Genomic DNA, 18386 nt, shown 5'->3' with positions numbered 1-18386 from the left:
ATTATAAAACAATCTGATTTATGTCAATGGGATTCTTTTACATCCATTAGTAAAAGTCTTGAATGGATTTAAAGGAGATCTCTGGCAGAAAAATCTTATCCCCTATCCACAGGATTGTGGGGCACAATACGATAACAGGGACATGCACACGCTCTATTCATTCCTATGGGAGCTCCACAAAGACCCAAGTACAGCTCTCGGGCATCATTGGCGGTGTCCCGGTGATCGCAGGGGGGCCCCAGCAGTTGGACCCCCCGCGTTTAGCTACTTATCTTCTATCCTGTGGATAGGGGATACGTTTTTTTCGCTGGACTACTCCTTCAGCAAACGGGCATGACAGAGCAGAATCCAACAGCAATGTGAACGAGCCCGAACTGTCAGTGAGTGCCAATGAGTATTCCTTTATACCTTACAATTACTGGGATAGTATCCTGTATAAAGGTTGTACTTCTAAGTGCTTTATGACTCCCTGTTCCTCTAGGTAGTTTCCAGACATACTTAGGATGGACAAGGCCCATAAACAGATGGCTGAGAGAATACTGAACATTACAATAGAGATCATCTACCTGCTGACTGGAGAGGTGAGGGGTTCTGGAGACCATGTCATATGTTATGTCTTGTATTTCATAATAAAACAAGGACATGACTGAAGAGGTAAAGATAATGTATAAAGCAAAATCATTGTGTCTCTCCAGGATTACATAGTCGTGAAGAAGATAACTGATGAGGATGAAGCATATACCAGGGACCAGGTTCCCATCATGTTGTCTTTGCCTCACTCACTGATACAAAAGGGAAACGGCTATCAGGAGATCCTGGACCTCACCAACAAGATAATTGAGCTTCTGACTGGAGAGGTGAGCGCTGCTTGGGAAAGCTGGGTTGGCAATACCAAGGGAGGTGCTTGACTGATGATTGTACCCTTGTCTGTAAGGGGTGGCCAAGCATGCTCATTGCCTCAACATTCAAAGTTTTAGGGATAACAGAAATTGCAACGTACAGCACTTTGCCATCTTTTTCAGTACCATAGACTTTGAATGCAGTGGCGCCAGAGGCGTAGCGTGGGGGGTGCAGGGGGCCGGCCTCACCGGGCGCAACATCTGAGGGGAGGGCACGTTCTCCGGGATAGGAATACTTCTTTTTATGTGCCCGGGCCGGCTCCCGTGTGTGGCTGCAGGCGGGGGCCGGCCGGAGCATATAAAAACTAATACTGTATACTAAAAACCAGGGGAGCAGAGGCTGTCCGGGCATGCTGGGAGTCGTAGTTTCACAATAGCTGGAGGCCCCCTGGTTTTTAGTATACAGTATTAGTTTTTATATGCTCTGGTCGGCCCCCACCTGCAGCCACACACGGGAGCCGGCCCGGGCACATAAAAAGAAGTATTCCTATCCCGGACATCCCTGTGTCCCGGAAAATCTTTTCGGGACATAAGGATGTCCTCCGGTCACTCACCATTCCCCAGCCAGCGCGCGTCCTCATTCGTTCCTTCGCTTCTCCGCCTCTATGGTTGTACGCACGGGACGTCGCTGACGTCCCGTGCGTACAACCATAGAGATGCAGGAGGATCGCAGGATCATCGCAGGAGGACGCGCGCTGGCCAGGTCCTGGTAAGTGACCGGCGGCGCATCATCTTCTTCAGTGTTCCAGTCACCGCTCCCTCGGTCCCGGCACCTACTGCTATGGTATATAGGCCATAGCAGTAGATGTGACTCCGGGCCGGAGGAGTGGTGACCAGATCACTGTGGGGGCAGCAGTGCAGACATACAGCCTGCAGCCATACACTGTATATGGCTGGAAGCTGTATGTCTTTGGGGTGGGGGGAAGCTGCCTACTATTGTGGGGGAACTGCTGACCTAATGTGGGGGGGAGCTGCCTACAAATGTGGGGGGAGCTGCCTCATATTGTGGGGGGGGGGGAGCTGCCTAATATTGTGGGGGAATTGCCTACTATTGTGGGGAGCCTGCCTACTATTGTGGGGGAAATGCTTATCTAATGTGGGGGAGCTGTCTACAATTGAGGAAGTTGGCTCCATCTAGCCCAGTCTTGGATCATCTCCAGGGTATGGTTCCATTTTGATGTTTAGTTTTTGTTCTTGATATTTTTTGTTGTTTACGATGGTTGTGAGATGATATATAATAGCATGGCCCATGCTAGGTTACTACATTTGTAGATTTGTATTCATAGACCTGCTGAAAATGTGGAGAATGTATATTGCATGTTCGCACTCAATAAAGTGTTTGAAAATAAACTTGTGTTTAGATGCATTTTACTTTAATTACATCAGTATTTTCATAACAAACAATACATGTGCTTAGGGGTAAGGGTTTCTTTAACTAATCTAGTGGAAGAGACTCGAGTGCTAAAATCCACGGGTTGGGGGGCGCAAATGAATTGCCTTGCCCCGGGTGCTGACAACCCACGCTACGCCACTGAGTGGCGGCACACTTATATCTCCATTAAAATCAATGGGGGAACCAGGAGAAGTGCTCCAGCAGTGGTACAAATAGATTTGATTGTGACACACCCCCTGCTCTAATAATGAACGGCCTTTTTTGAGATGTAAGGAGCATTGCACCATATAGATCCATTTTCAGAATAATCTGTTCCCATAACAGGGCTACAAGCCACTAATAAAATTGAAAAGAGAGAATTCAATTGTCCACTTTTATTTATTCACGTTATGGTTATTACATCTAATATTAAATAGTGCACAACAAACCAAATGGTACAAAATATAAACTTTATTGAAACACTTGTTGTTTGTTAACTTGTTAAGGATGAAGGGGGTACTGGTGGTTCCTGACTGCTATCAGCAGCCAGAACCCATGGTTAATGCCGGACATCGCTGATCGGGCCGATGCCTGGCATTAACCTTTAGATGCTAAAATTAAAGTTGATCGTGGCATCTAAATGCAGGATCTCATGTTGCCGGTAGCTCAGCAGAGCTGATCGGGACATCTGCAGCAAAATCGCAGGTCCGGATCAGCTGAGTGGGTGGCGGGAGGGCACTTACCTGCCTTCTCGCTGTCTGATCGGTCCTCTGAAGCTCCAGGCAGCCATGGCAGGCTAGAGCAGAAGAGCACCGATAACACTGAGCCAAAGCTCAGCATTGAACAGTGTATGCAATCACAAGATTGCATGTTATAGCCCTCTATGGGGACTAAAAAAAAAGTCAAAAGTGTGACTTTTTTTTTTTTTAAATAAAGGTGAATTAACCCCTTCCCTAATAAAATTTTCAATTGCACCCTTTTCCCATTTTTTTAATAAAATGGAATTTAAAATAAACACGTGGTACCACTGCGTGCGCAAATGTCCGAACTATTGAAATATAATAATAATTAAATTGCACGGTCGATGGCGTACAGGTAAAAAAAAAAAATTCCAAAATTCATATACCATAAAAAAGTTAATAAAAAGGGATCAAAGAGTCCCATTAAAACAAAAATAGTACCAATGAAAACTACAGATGACAGCACAAAAAAAAAATCAGCCCTCATGCCTCACCGTATGCGGAAAAATAAAAAAGTTATAGGAGTCAGGAGAGGACAATTTTTAGCATACTAATTTTAATGCATGTAGTTTACATTTTCTTAAAGTAGTAAAATAAAATAAAACCTATTTAAATTAGGTATCCTTGTAATTGTATGGACCTACAAAATAAAGATAATTTTTTTACAGAAAAGTACACTGCGTCGAAACGAAAACCCCCAAAAGTTACAAAATGGCAGTTGTTTTTTTTTTTGTTTAATTTCACCCAATGAATTTTTTTTTTTTTGTTTGGCTGCAGATTTTGTTATAAAATAAGTGATGTCATTACAAAATTCAATTGGTGACGTAAAAAACAAGCCCTTATATAGGTCTGTAGGTGTAAAATTGAAAGGGTTATGGTTTTTAAAAGGGGGGGAAAAAAAACAAAATTGGCCTGGTCCTTAAAGCCTAAATTGGGCCTGGTCCTTAATGGGTTAAACATATCACATAAAATGTATATGACACCATAGCACATACTGGACGTTGATTATGGAGAGAGCACACAAACACAGGAGCTCAGAAAAGAACCAATAAAACAGAAAAAGATGATAAACATAACAAAAAGTCACTAAAGCATATCACAAATCAAAAGCAGATTACACTATACTGCTGAGAAATACATGCATAGAAAAAAGGACCATAAAGAAAATAAAAGTAATGAGCAACTAAGGAACACCTTAATGCCATGTGTGAAGCCAAGACCATACCCACCAGCCCCTAATAAAAAAATAAAAAAAAGATTACAATTAAAACCTTTTTACCATGAATTTATATGTTTAAAATCGTCCTATTCTGATCCCCTAGAACAGGCATAAGCAACCTTCGGTACTGCAGATGTTTTGCACTAAATCTCCCATGATGCTTTGTCAGCATTTTGGCTGTAAGAGCATCATGGGAGATGTAGTCCAAAACATCTGCAGTGCCGTAGGTTGCCAATGCCTGCCCTAGAACTTATTTATGTTTCCATCTATGGAGCTGTATGAGTTTTATTTATTGTGCCATGATCTGTAGTTTTTATAGGTACCATTTTGGAGTAGATAGGAAGGACTTTTTGATAGTTTTTTTTATAAAATGTTATCTGGTGTGTGATTAAAAATCAACAATTTAGCTTTTTTTTGTTATTTATTTTTTCCATGTTCGCACATTAGCCTGGGGGGCTTTCAGGCCTTCGCCTGCCATGTTAATAAATTGACACGCCACAAATGCCATGCAGGGATGCAGAACAGAGGTCTAACATTGTGGGTACCTGTCAGACAGCCCCTGAATGCTTCAAACACTATTGATTACCGCATTTAGGAGAAAAATGACTGCCCACAACACAATCATTAACGTCGGCAGCACTCGCCACGTAAAGATCAGGCTCAGCTCTTGATCCTGCTCCATACACCCCTTCCCAACAGGTGAAGTATATAACCACAGTCGAGAAAGGGTTAAAAACAGTAGTGTGGAAAAAAAAATCTTTAAAGATGCTATTTGAACTGTTGACGCAAGGATAGTTTTATATTTTTTTCTCCTCAGTTTGTATCTCTTTGTATTTCAGGTTCCTATAAGGTGTCAGGATGTCGCTGTCTATTTCTCCATGGAGGAGTGGGAGTATATAGAAGATCACAAGGATCTGTACGAGGATATTATTTTAGAGAATCATGTAACACTCACAACACCAGGTAATGGTAGACCTCCTTCGGCATTGCAGAACTTGGGTACTAAACAGAGTTTTGAAGTTATTTGTTTTTCAACCTATTTGTTAGGTGGTATTCCCATGTGGCTGTTTTTAGCCCCAATCTTTTATGCCACATTTGTTAAAAAAGACTATAAAATAGATACTGTAATTAAAAGAAAAAAAAAGTGGCATCACCATGATGCCTGCTATACTAGCAGTTGTATATCTGATTTGAGCCTTTATTGAAGGGAATCTGTCAGCTGTATTTGCTGCTAAGAGCTGCTGACACTGTTGGATAGATGTTAAGGTATAAACATTCTGGAGCAGCCATGATTGCATTTTTCGGTATACCCATTAAAAGATACTATTGTGATATTACTTTTCCATACACAGTTCAATCTGCACTACAGATATTAAAGGACTTATCCAGCGGTAGGGTGTTTTTTTTTTTTTTTTTTTTTTACTTTGCCCATTGCACGTTATAAAAAAACAAAAACAAATCTTTATCGGCGTAGAACACTCGCCCTCATTTTCACAGGAAAATTTGAGGAAAAAAAATAAATGTCAAATAAATAACTTGGAAGCTCGGAACTTAATGCCTCATCATCTCCCCAACTTTGATTTCCCCTGCTCTTCAGTTTGATGTCCCCCCGTGCCACATCATTCCTCCCCTTTTATCAGCCCCTGTGCCACATTTACCCCCCTCTGATCCCCTGTTTGCCCCTTTCCCCTGTAATTCCCTTTGCTCATCATTCCCCCCGCTAATCTTTCCCCCTGCTCATCATACCCTCTTGCTCGTAATCCCCCCTGCTCATCATTACCCCCCCTCTGCCTCATCACTCCCCCGCTCATCATTACCGCCCTCTGCCTTATCACCCCCCCCTGCTCATCATTACCCCCCTCTGCCTCATCACTCCCCCGCTCATTATTACCCCCCTCTGCCTCATCATCCCCCCTGCTCATAATTATCCGCCTCTGCTCATCATCCCCCCTGCTCATCATTACCCCCCTCTGCCTCATCATCCCCCCGCTCATCATTACCGCCCTCTGCCTCATCACCTCCCTGCTCATCATTACCCCCCTCTGCCTCGTCATCCCCCCTGCTCATCATTATCCGCCTCTGCTCATCATTCCCCCTGCTCATCATTACCCCCCTCTGCCTCGTCATCCCCCCTGCTCATCATTATCCGCCTCTGCTCATCATCCCCCCTGCTCATCATTACCCCCCTCTGCCTCATCACCCCGCTGCTCATCATTACCCCCCTCTGCCTCATAATCCGCCTCTGCTCATCATTACCCCCCTCTCTGCCTCATCATCCCCCCCGCTCATCATTACCCCCATCTGCCTCATCACCCCCCTGCTCATCATTACCCCCATCTGCCTCATCACCCCCCTGCTCATCATTACCCCCCTCTGCCTCATCATCCCCCTCTGCTCATCATCCCCCCTTGCTAACAATCCCCCCTGCTCATTATTCCCCCTCCTTATCGGCGGCCTCCTAATCAGTCTCACCTGAGTCTCACCTGAGACTCTCCAGGACCTACCTCTTCCCTACATTCACACGGAAGAAGTACACTTCAAATTCCATAAAACCAAATGTACAAATAAAAACAATAATACAATAAATCACATGCCCATATATAGATATTACATATAGTGATCTTCATACCTTCTTGGATTAAATTGTTTCAATCAGGTATAATGGGCATATGTGCATGTATATCTTTTTGGTGCTTCCAATGTCCATCAGCAACAGTGTATCTATTCAGTACCATATCCTTAAACTGCTGAAGTCACATACATATAATTACAATATCTTGCTGGTGCCAATGGACATGTAGTGTCAAAAATTGAAAGAAGGATCCAACTCCAAAATTATACCGAGGCACTATACTGTATACTATTAGACTTAGAGAAATAATAATAAATATAAAAATGTAATTTCTTTCATATTGCCTGCCTCTAAGAGGAATGGGGGGGCGGGTCCATTCTTCATAACCACGGAAAGGTGCATATGCGAAAGCACATCTGCACTAAAAACTGAAGTCAGCACATAGACATAGAAACCACTACTCATAGAGTCTAGTGTGAACAGGTATCACACAATCTGTATCCGAACAGAGGAAGGGATTCAATAATGCAACATTATATCCTGTCTTTTATTCATACCTCCCGGGTAGCGAGTGTTAAGCCGGATGATCCAATACACTTCGCGATCCAGGAGTTTTTGTTTGTAATTCCCTCCTCTAATCGAGGCTGAGACTCGCTCGATACCTTGAACTATCATTGTAGAAAAAGATCCACCATGATGCTCAGCACAATGTATGGACACCATGGATATATATTAAAGTTGAAGTGGGGGAAGGAAGGAAGGAAGTGAAGGGTTTGTGGTGCACCCCACATATTGTACCCTACACACAATACAGGAGAATAGGTAAATTACATGATTAGTATTGCACTTAATATATTGTTTCACCTTAAAATTCTTCCTAATTTGTTTAAGATGCAAAAGTGGATGCATTCTACATGATCTTGCAACATGTACATTTAGTGTGGCCACATTTATATGACCCAACCGTGTGGAGCCAGGTAGGTTTAGAACAAGCACTATTAGGTCTCTTCGTTGTTGGAGCGACTTACTGAGCTTGAGAGACGATTCAGAGCTCCGTTATCCCCATCAGTTGCCCGGGAACTCACTTCCGTTAGGGAACAGCTGCGAGACATACTCACTCAGAAACATGCAGACTCTGTAATCCGCTTCCGTCAAAAGTTATTCCAACATGGGGACAAGGGGGGGCGACTGATGTCGACTATGATTAAAAAGCGGAAGGAGAAGACATTTATCCCTGCCATTAAAACAGACGCACACCAACTAACCACAGACACTAAGAAAATCGCCTCGGCTTTCACGGATTATTATACTACCCTATATAACATCTCTCCCCATATCCCCGACCACACACAACGGTCTCAAGCTATAACATCCTTTCTGCGCTCGCTGGCACTACCCACCTTGACTGCAGAGGAGGGTGCATCCCTCTTGGAGCCTTGCACCATTGAGGAGGTACAGAAAGTACTACAATCCTTCCCTAACGGCAAAAGCCCGGGCCAAGATGGACTTAGCCTGACTTACTATAAGACATTTCAGGAGGTCTGGCCCCCAAGTTGATGCACTGGTGCAACGCTCTATTGATGGGGGGTAGCCTGCCTGCTCAAGCGCTCGAAGCACATATTACTATCCTTCCTAAAGAAGGCAAGGATCATCTCTTATGTTAGCTACAGGCCCATATCTTTACTCAATCTTAACGTGAAGGTGTGGGCCAAGGTGCTAACGCTTAGACTGGGGCGATATCTCCCACGCCTCATACATCCGGATCAAACGGGTTTCGTGCGCGGCAGGGAGGGCAGACACAACGCCCTTAGGGTGATGCACGCAATGCATTATGCTAGGTCCACACACGCACCGGTTATCCTCCTCGGCACAGACGCCGAGAAGACATTCGACAGAGTCTCCTGGCAGTACTTACAACACACATTGGCCTCATTTGGAGTGCCCCAAGCATTCACGGCAGCTGTCATGTCGCTTTACTCGAGCCCGAGCGCTCGCGTTAGGGTCAATGGCACTTTGTCCCCCATCTTCCAGATCAGAAATGGTACTCGGCAGGGGTGCCCCCTCTCCCCGTCATTGTACATTATAGTCATGGAGACGTTATTGCAGGCTTTACGGAGGGAGAAGGCTTGGTGGTGGGTGAGCATGAGCATAAAGCCGCTGCTTTCGCGGACAATCTGCTCCTTCTCATCACGAACCCGGAGACCGCCTTACCAAAAGTGCAAGACTTGCTAGACCATTTCGGCTCGCTCTCCAACTTTAAGGTCAATTACACTAAGTCGGAAATATTGAATGTTTCCTTGCCCAACACTAGAGCCGTATTCTTACAAAACTCCTCCCCTTACCGATGGCCGTCAGACCACATTACTTACCTAGGCATTGCCTTGCCCCCATCGCTGTCCGACCTGTTTGCAGCCAACTACGTGCCTATGTTTGCAAAACTGAAATGACAGTTAGAGTCTTACCAGTTGCCCTTCTTGTCTTGGATGGGTAGGCGGAATCTACTACAGACGTACATTATGCCCTCCATCCTGTACTTGCTCAGAATGGTACCTATTGCCTTACCGACCAAGCATTTGCTTCAATGGAAGCGATTGTTCTCCTCATTTCTCTGGTCAGGCAAGAAGCCACGCTTGCCGTGCAAACTCCTGCTCAGGCGTAAATCACACGGGGGCATAGCTCTCCCAGATGTCGAGCAATGGCACCGGGTGGTGCATCTGCAGAGATGGATGGAGATTCTCTCTCGCACTAGCCTTCTGCAGGGCACTTCTTTAGAATCACTACAACTAGCGGTACCTGATACCTCACGCGAGAGAACACTCTGGCTCCCCTCGACAGGCATACTCACCCAGATAGCTAACCCATTGCTGCGGGGGACACTCCTGCTTAAAAAGGCTTTTAATAGGTCGGGCGGACGTATGGTGGGAGGCAGACCTACCCTGTCCCCAACTTTACCGAGCTCACTGATTCCACACATCCTGATGCCCAACGCCTCTGAGGTGGATGGTGTTTGGAGACATTTTAGATCCGTGCCGCTGAAGCTTTTGTGTAGGGAGGCCACCCACCGTCTCAGGAGGTAATCCAGGAGCTGATCCCGACCACGACTCTAAATTTCATGCAAAGTTACATTATACGGCGCACATGTGCCTCCTTACTGAGGCAATATGTCATCGGCTCCGACCTATCCTGGGTGGAAAGACTAGCTTTAGCTACCACGGACATTGACACTAAGCCGCGGCTCTCTGTATTCCGCTCACATTATATGGACGAGGACGGTGCTACTCCTCCGCTTTTCCTTACCTCCTGGGAAAAGGAATTGAATGTTATCCTCACTGACGCTGACAAGAAGAAGATTCTAGATAGCTCTCATGGGTTCTCTAAGTGCGTTAGGTTACAGGAGGGACATTACAAACTGCTAGCTAGGTGGTATAGGACACCCGAGCTGCTCAGACATTGGGGCCTCACACAGACATCGGAGTGCTGGAGATGTGGGGGTGACATTGGCTCCCTCTCACACATATGGTGGCATTGCCCCCTCCTAACAGACTTCTGGAAGGGTGTGGAGGAGACTATGACTGAGGTGACTGGCACTAGGGTCGACCTTACACCACTCCAGATCTTCCTTGGGCTCCCGGGCTCGGGGTGCCCCCTACATCCCAAATCCCTGACAGCGCACTTACTCATGGCGGCTAAGGCCCTTATCCCGTTACACTGGCGTCAGACCACTCTGCCAACTGTTGATGAATGGAAGGGCAGAGTCTCACAGATATGCCGCTTGGAGGAGTTGTCGAGCTGGGGGACTCACACACATGACCGTTTTATGCAGACGTGGACCCCGTGGAGGAGGTACCTAGCCTCCCCTGGAACTTCCTAATTACTGCTCGCTGTTTCCTTTGTTTCTTCTGACCTTCCCCCACATATCACACACTCTGGTTTGGACGTACCGATTGAACTCCATCAGTACTGCATTTTACCCACATCCGCGTCTTCCCTTGTCCTCGGGTTCTCCCACATCCCTCACCTCTTTTTCTTCTCCCTATTGTGTCCTTCCCCACCCCCATCTCATCCATTACCCTCCTATTGTGGTCACCCTCCTTCCTCCAACTTCTCACCCCACCTCTCTCTTCCATCACTTTCTAATTCCCGACCACTTGCTATGTTCTTCACCCCCTACTCTTTCTTTCCATCTCATCTTCTTTCAATGCTTCCATGTAAGTTGAATCATCTTGCTTGAGACAGACCATCCATGGTACACGGGTGCAGCTGGCCTCGCTCGTGGACAGTGGGTCCTCTCACCCATCCTTACATGTATGTCGTGTCCCTGGCCCACAATGTCTCTCTCATGGGTTTATCAGGGGTCTTGTACATACATAGGACTCATTATGCAGACACCTACCGTTTGTTAGTCTGTCGAATGTCTTAGGCGCTATGTACTTGTGAACTTATATGATTATTGTTGAATTCCTTGGTTGACTCAACTGTTGTGTCTTGAAAATTCATAAATAAAGAATTGATAAAAAGAACAAGCACTATTAAGAAAAAGGCTGGGAGATAGTTTTTGTCCCAATGTTGGTGCTCTTTTAACTACACACTTGTAGCCCCCAGATAGTGCCTTAGAGAACAAAGGATCCAAAAATATAATCGGCATATAGTTGTGTATAATATCACACACCATCTTATATTGCCGACTATATTAAGTGGAAAATACTATTGGTTGTACTGCTGATGCTTTTTTACTTTTTTCTTTAGGAGTAATTAATTCCTGCCTGTTTTTTGATCTTGCTGTGTTCAGTGTTCCGTGCATGTTGTATGCTCCACATGGGGTAACCCCTAGCAACTAGCCATTTTTCTATGTTATTGGCTTCAACTTTAAAATCTTCTATAGAGAAACAATAACGTCGTGCACGGATCATGAGAAGATTGGTCTCATTTGTGGTGGAAAACCGGGCTTGTGAACCTTGGGTAAAGAGTGGAAGATAGGTATTACAGGGTGTTCTATGATTAGATAATCACACAGTTTTTTGGAAAAAAAACGTCCTTCAACTCCAAGGTTTACAAGTTCTTGCAATTGCTTCCGAAACATAGATGTGGGGTTTCCTGACAGACGTCTGTATCTCCTATCATCTGTAAGTATTTGTATATTCAAATTACAATACAGACCACCGTCTAGGAGAATAATTGCCCCCTCTTTATCTGCTTTTTTTTAACTGTAAAATTGTCCGTCTTTGACCTTGTGTAAGATTAGAGTAAGAATGGGGGGGTCCCTGTACCAATAATGTAATCTCTCGTTCCACCACCTCCTGAAACATGTAAAGAACCGGTGTACGAGACGCTATGGGATAGAAGTCTGGATTAGACATGGGGAAATGAGGTACTGAATCTGAGATATGTTTATCTCTCAACTCCTGTAAGTCCGAAACCGCAACTAGCTCACTGAAAGTAAAACCAGCAGCAGATCCAGACCCATGAACCACATCAAATATCTCCGGTGCATGCAATAGACTTGTATTTTCATTAGACATATCATTTTCATCACATACACCTGTCATATGGTTATCAATTATGGAGAAATGTTTACGTATAGTAATATTTTCTACAAATTGATTTAGATCCAATAGAGTCCCAGTCCACAAAAAGGTGAAAGTGTTAGTCCTTTAGATAGTACTGTCAACTGGTCATTAGATATTAGATTAAATATAGATAATGTCTATACCTTCTCCGGTTGTATCTTCTCGGACCTCTTGGTGGTGCCCCGGTGTTTCCGCCCCGCCCGGCGTTTTTTGCCAATGACCTAGTGTGCACAGTCGCTGAGGTGGTAGAAACCGGCGAGGAGATGCAGCTGTAGGATTAGGAATGTTATTGTGTGCAGATAAGTCACCATTCTCCAGGGCAGACTCCATGGACTCAAGTTATGTAGGCTTTGGATCGCCCCTTATTTCTCTTGAGAATAGATCTAGGAGTTAGTTCTTTATCATCAGAATTAGGCCAATGATATACCGTGTTGGTTTTGTAGTCTTGTAAATCCCTTAAAATTTTCATCTGTTTGACTTCAGTAATTGTGGTTTCTAATTTCACTATGTTGTCTATTATTTTATTGTCCAATTCAATAAACATAGAGTGGTGTTCAAATTGCATAGCTTTCACTGGTAGTGCATTTATCTTGGCACTCACTTCCTTCAGCGCTTCTTCCTCATATTGCATAATGAGTTTTATAAATTTTTGTGCGGAATCTGTTAACAATAATTCCCATTCTTCTTTGAATTTCTCATTGTAGACAGTGGTTGGGAATTTTTTAATGCGCAAGCCCCTCGGGACCATATTATTTTCTGTATATTGTTTGAGTGTTGACAGGTCACACCAAATCTTTAATTCGGAAGCTAGGGCATCTTGCAGCTGTTCCATGGTTATAGATAAGTCCACTGAATTCTGTGTCTCAACTTGAGAAACATCAAATAGTGATTGCATACGGTACGTTCGAGCTTGACGATCGTCCACCCATTTCAAACATCTATTCACAGCCATATTCGCGGGATGCTACCTTGGGAGGGCTGGAAGAGCACGATGCAGGTCCATGTAATGTTAAGAAGGCAAGGCAGGTGAATCAGCTCACTCCAGGCGCAGCCTCAGAGGCGCGGACCGTTGCGTACCCCACTGAAACCAATAGCAAAACGAAGGAGAATGTATAGGAGAACCTATAGAAAGGATTTATGCCAAATCCTCTCACCCTTCACATGTTGTGAATAATTTACCAACTGGAGAGATGATCCGTGCACGCCGTAATTGTTCCTCTATAGAGGATTTTGAAGTTGAAGCCAATAACATAGAAAAAACAGCTAGTTGCTAGGGGTTAACCCATGTGGAGCATACAATGTGCATGGAACATAGCGAGATCAAAAAAGAGGCAGAAATTAATTATTCCTACAGAAAAAAGTAAGAAAGCATCAGCAGTACTACCAATATAAGATGGTGTGTGATATTATACACAAATATATGCCGATTATATTTTCGGATCCTTTGTTCTCTAAGGCACTATCTGGGGGCTACAAGTGTGTAGCTAAAATAGCACCAAGGTTGGGACAAAAACTGTCTCCCAGCCTTTTTCTTAATAGTGCTTGTTCTAAACCTACCTGGCTCCACACGGTTGGGTCATATAAATGTGGCCACACTAAATGTACATGTTGCTAGATCATGTAGAATGCATCCATATTTACATCCTAAACAAATCAGGAAGAATTTAAGGTGAAACAATATATTAATTGCAATACTAATCATGTAATTTACCTATTCTCCTGTATTGTGTGTAGGGTACAATATGTGGGGTTCACCATGAACCCTTTGAAAGTTCGGGTGAGGAAACACCTGTCAGATATCCCTCACTTCAACTCTAAATATATATCCATGGTGTCCAGACATTGTGCTGAGCATCATGGTGGATCTTTTTCTACAATGAGAGTTCAAGGTATCGAGCGAGTCTCAGCCCTGATCAGAGGAGGGAATCACAAACAGAAACTCTTGGATTGCGAAGTGTATTGGATCATCCGGCTTAACACTCGCTACCCGGGAGGTATGAATAAATGACAGGACGTAATGTAGCATTATTGAATCCATTTCTCTGTTCGGATACAGATTGTGTGATACCTGTTCACACTAGACTCTGTGAGTAGCGGTTATGAAGAATGGACCCGCCCCCCCATTCCTCTTAGAGGCAGGCAATATGAAAGAAATTACATTTTTAGATTTATTATTATTTCTCTAAGTCTAATAGTATACAGTATAGTGCCTCGGTATAATTTTGGAGTTGGATCCTTCTTTCAATTTTTGACACTACATGTCCATTGGCACCAGCAAGATATTGTAATTATATGTATGTGACCTCAGCAGTTTAAGGATATGGTACTGAATAGATATGCTGTTGCTGATGGACATTGGAAGCACCAAAAAGATATACCGGTACATGCACATATGCCCATTATACCTGATTGAAACTATTTAAAGCAAGAAGGTATGAAGATCACTATATGTAATATCTATATATGGGCATGTGATTTATTGTATTATTGTTTTTAGTTGTACATTTGGTTTTATGGAATTTGAAGTGTACTTCTTCCGTGTGAATGTAGGGAAGAGGTAGGTCCTGGAGAGTCTCAGGTGAGACTGATTAGGAGGCCGCCTTCTTTCTTCCCTACATATTGGAGTCATTTGTAAGAAGTTTAAGTAGTATGAGTAAGGCCTAGAAACGCGTCACTTTGTGTCCCTACCTGTGTGTTTATGAAGATATCCTGTGAATAAAGTCAAGCATCGCATCCACGAGCTGGAAGGCTGGACATTCTCCTTTGTTTTACTGTTGGTTTCACTGGGGTCCGCACCGGTCTGCGCCTCGTTTGTATTGCTAATGTTTAGATCATGTTTTTATGTTAAAGGGGTTATTCAGTGAAATGTTTTATGTTCTCTGTCGCAGTCTTCTTTCTGCTTTTGTGGCCCAACACATCACACTGTGGCTCAGCTAGTTGCCAACTGCAGAGATGTCCTGACTTAACTGGTGATAGGCTGAGAGGCAGAGTGATGTATCCCGGTCTACTTTTTGGTGCCCGTGCTCAATACATGACACTGCCACTCAGCCAATTACTGGCCGAGGCAGGACATCGCAGCGGCTGGTGATTAGCTGAGCCACAGTGTGACACGCTGGACCCACAAAAGCAGGAAGAAGACTGAATGGGAGAGCAATTCTAGTGGCATCAGGGGAGTGGCAGTAGGTAAGGTTTATTATTTGACTTAAAGCTAACAAGGAAGGCATAGAAGACAGCACTCACCATCCAGAAAGATGCTTTATTCACAACATGCAGGCATCACATGTACAGGCGGGTATGGCAATGTGAAGACGGGGGCAACTGGAACAGGCCGTTTTATATGTGTGACGCACTTTCTCAAGCCAGTATAGTGGCAACTAGCGTCACCACCTCCTATAGGGAGGGGACGCGACTCTGTTGCTAGGCAACCTGATGCATTCAGCTGAACATGTGACTACTGCTAATAATAAAGTGATACAACTTAACCTGTTATCACTTGTTAAGTTACCCCCGTCCTCACATTGCCATACCTGCCTGTACGTGTGATGCCTGCACGCTGTGAATAAAGCATCTTTCTGGATGATGAGTGTCGTCTTCTATTTCTTCCTTGTTCGCTTTATGTTACTGCTTTCCGAGGCTGAGCACCACCGCAACCATACAGTTACAGGTCTGTTTGTCCCGTGTCCAAGATTGTGACATTCACATATTTAGTGACGTATATCCATGGGTCCTGCTGAAAGCATATCTCTAAAAGCTGTAAAAAAAAAATAACAGCTCAAGCAAAATGGCAGCCTCTATAACAATGCACAAAAAAGGTAAAGGAAAAAAATGACAATAAAAAAATTGAAACTGATTAGAAAAAGAACATGATTCTCTATCTGCCTTTAAACAGAAAAAAATATACCGTATTTTTCGCCATATAAGACGCACTTTTTCTTCCCCAAAACTGGGGGGAAAAAGTCGGTGCGTCTTATACGGCGAATACACCCCTATCGCGGTGCTCCCTGCGGCCATCAACGGCCGGGACCCACGGCTAATACAGGACATCACCGATCGCGGTGATGCCCTGTATTAACCCTTCAGACGCGGCGATCAAAGCTGACCGCCGCGTCTGAAGGGAAAGTGACACTAACCGGCTGTTCAGTCGGGCTGTTTGGGATCGCCGCGATTTCACCGCGGCGGTCCCGAACAGCCAGACTGCCGGGTTAGTGCTTACTTGACACCGGGAGGGACCTTACCTGCTTCCTCGGTGTCTTCTCCGTTCAGGGATCCCCTGTATGGCCGGTGCTCTCCTTCCTCGTCATCACGTCGTCTCGTACGTGCATCGGCGTGCGTAACGACGTGATGGCGGCGACGGAGAGCGAGGATACCCGGCCGGCAACAGAGACGTTCCGGAGCGACGGGGACACGGTGACAGCGATGGAGCGACATCCAGGGCAGCGGTGACGGATCCGGAGCAGCGGGGACACGTGAGTATTAACTCCTATGCGGTGGTCTTCAATCTGTGGACCTCCAGATGTTGCAAAACTACAACTCCCAGCATGCCCGGACAGCCAACGGCTGTTCGGGCATGCTGGGAATTGTAGTTTTGCAACATCTGGAGGTCCGCAGGTTGAAGACCACTATTGGGTTCAAAATCTTAATTTTTTTTGATTTTGCACCTATAAATTGGGTGCATCTTATACGCCGGTGCGTCCTATATGGCGAAAAATACGGTAGGTGATACATTCCCTTTGATATGTGACTTAATAACCAACATAAATCAGGATAACTAAATAATATATGTGCACCATTATATTCCATCACTATATGTGTCTGTCTCCTACAGAGGAATCCAGTAAAGAAGAAACACCAGAGAGCTATCCCAGTTCTTTATATTATGGGGATTATCCAGATCAGAATGCCCCACAAGAGCATCAGGTAGATAAAATTGCCATTTTAAATTCTGTATACGTAGTGTTTAATTTCAAGTCATTAGTTTAACATTATTCCATATTTTATTTTTCATTTATTTATGTTTTTTTCGGGAGTGGGAGGGGAGACAAGGTGACCGAATTTTCTATTTAGATTTCTTACATACCAATCTCATATACAATAAATAGAATAAATATATTTATTGATTTAAGATTTGATATGAATTGTTTCCTTGTGTATTGCACTGTGACTGCTCTCTTAGTTCACCCTGCCTTCTGCAGCATGTAAAAGGAGTACTAAGAGAGCAGACCTAGGGGCCATCATTTGGCCCAAGATTACTTTCTTCCTTAACCTTTTGTCACCTCATAGATACTTTTACAGCTCCCTTTCCCATCTAACCAAATAGACCAAAACGTTACTATCTCTCAGATTTCTCATAACTTACCCAGCTTCTCCCGGATGAGACAGATACCTAAGGGAAATATAACGATCCGCGACCACTACTTTTTTTTACTGTCTCAATGTAAATAATTAGATGTCAAGAATTATCTCATTTTGCCACCATATTTATTTAATTGTACTTCATTTGTTCAATATTTGGTAAATTAGGCTACAAATCTGAGTGATATGAAAGTTAAAGTTATAATAGAAGAAGATACATATACTGGTGTAACTTGGCTGTGTAAGGAGGAGGAACTTTTTACAGATGTCAGCAACGGTGAGTAATAACCATTTAAGGCGTGTTCTGGCATTTAAACATTATTGCTATATTGCTGGTGAAAAAAGGAAAAAAGTTGTAGTATAGTTACCAACCCGATGTCCTCTTCAGCTAGTGTGGCTCCTTCTGGTCTCCAGCTGCTCCTCTCTTCTGACTGGTCCTACCTGCTCAGCCAACTACTGACTGAGATGGGACAGTGCTGTGGCCAATGATTGGCCGAGCGGGCAGGTCCTGCTCTGGCCTCTTATCTTTGAAGCAGGCAGAAGAGAGAGGAAGCTGGAGACTGGAAGGAGCTGCAACAAGAGCTACATTGGCAGCTCTGGGAGACCATGGATAGGTGAGTATTATTTTTTTTAACCATCCTCAGTAATATAGCAATATCTAATCA

At 44.2% G+C, this 18386-nt stretch overlaps 1 protein-coding gene across 4 annotated transcripts in view; it reads left to right on the top strand.

Moving 5' to 3' along the window:
• The first annotated feature begins 347 nt into the window (after nucleotides 1-347).
• LOC130282780 (oocyte zinc finger protein XlCOF6.1-like) overlaps nucleotides 348-18386 on the top strand; it is a 136372-nt gene continuing 118333 nt past the window's right edge. For 2 of the 4 annotated variants that reach the window (XM_056531501.1, XM_056531489.1), the window contains exons 1-5: nucleotides 353-581; nucleotides 696-857; nucleotides 5070-5193; nucleotides 17195-17286; nucleotides 17890-17998. In XM_056531501.1, the coding sequence (XP_056387476.1) occupies nucleotides 504-581; nucleotides 696-857; nucleotides 5070-5193; nucleotides 17195-17286; nucleotides 17890-17998 (565 nt within the window). In that variant the 5' untranslated portion in view covers nucleotides 353-503. Of the gene's footprint in view, nucleotides 582-695; nucleotides 858-5069; nucleotides 5194-17194; nucleotides 17287-17889; nucleotides 17999-18386 lie in introns of all 4 variants that reach the window. The other 2 variants (XM_056531496.1, XM_056531490.1) reach the window with 2 other exon arrangements.

The sequence above is a fragment of the Hyla sarda genome, chromosome 7 (assembly GCF_029499605.1).
Source record: "Hyla sarda isolate aHylSar1 chromosome 7, aHylSar1.hap1, whole genome shotgun sequence".
NCBI lineage: Eukaryota > Metazoa > Chordata > Amphibia > Anura > Hylidae > Hyla > Hyla sarda.
This window is presented reverse-complemented; position numbering and strand designations above follow the sequence as displayed.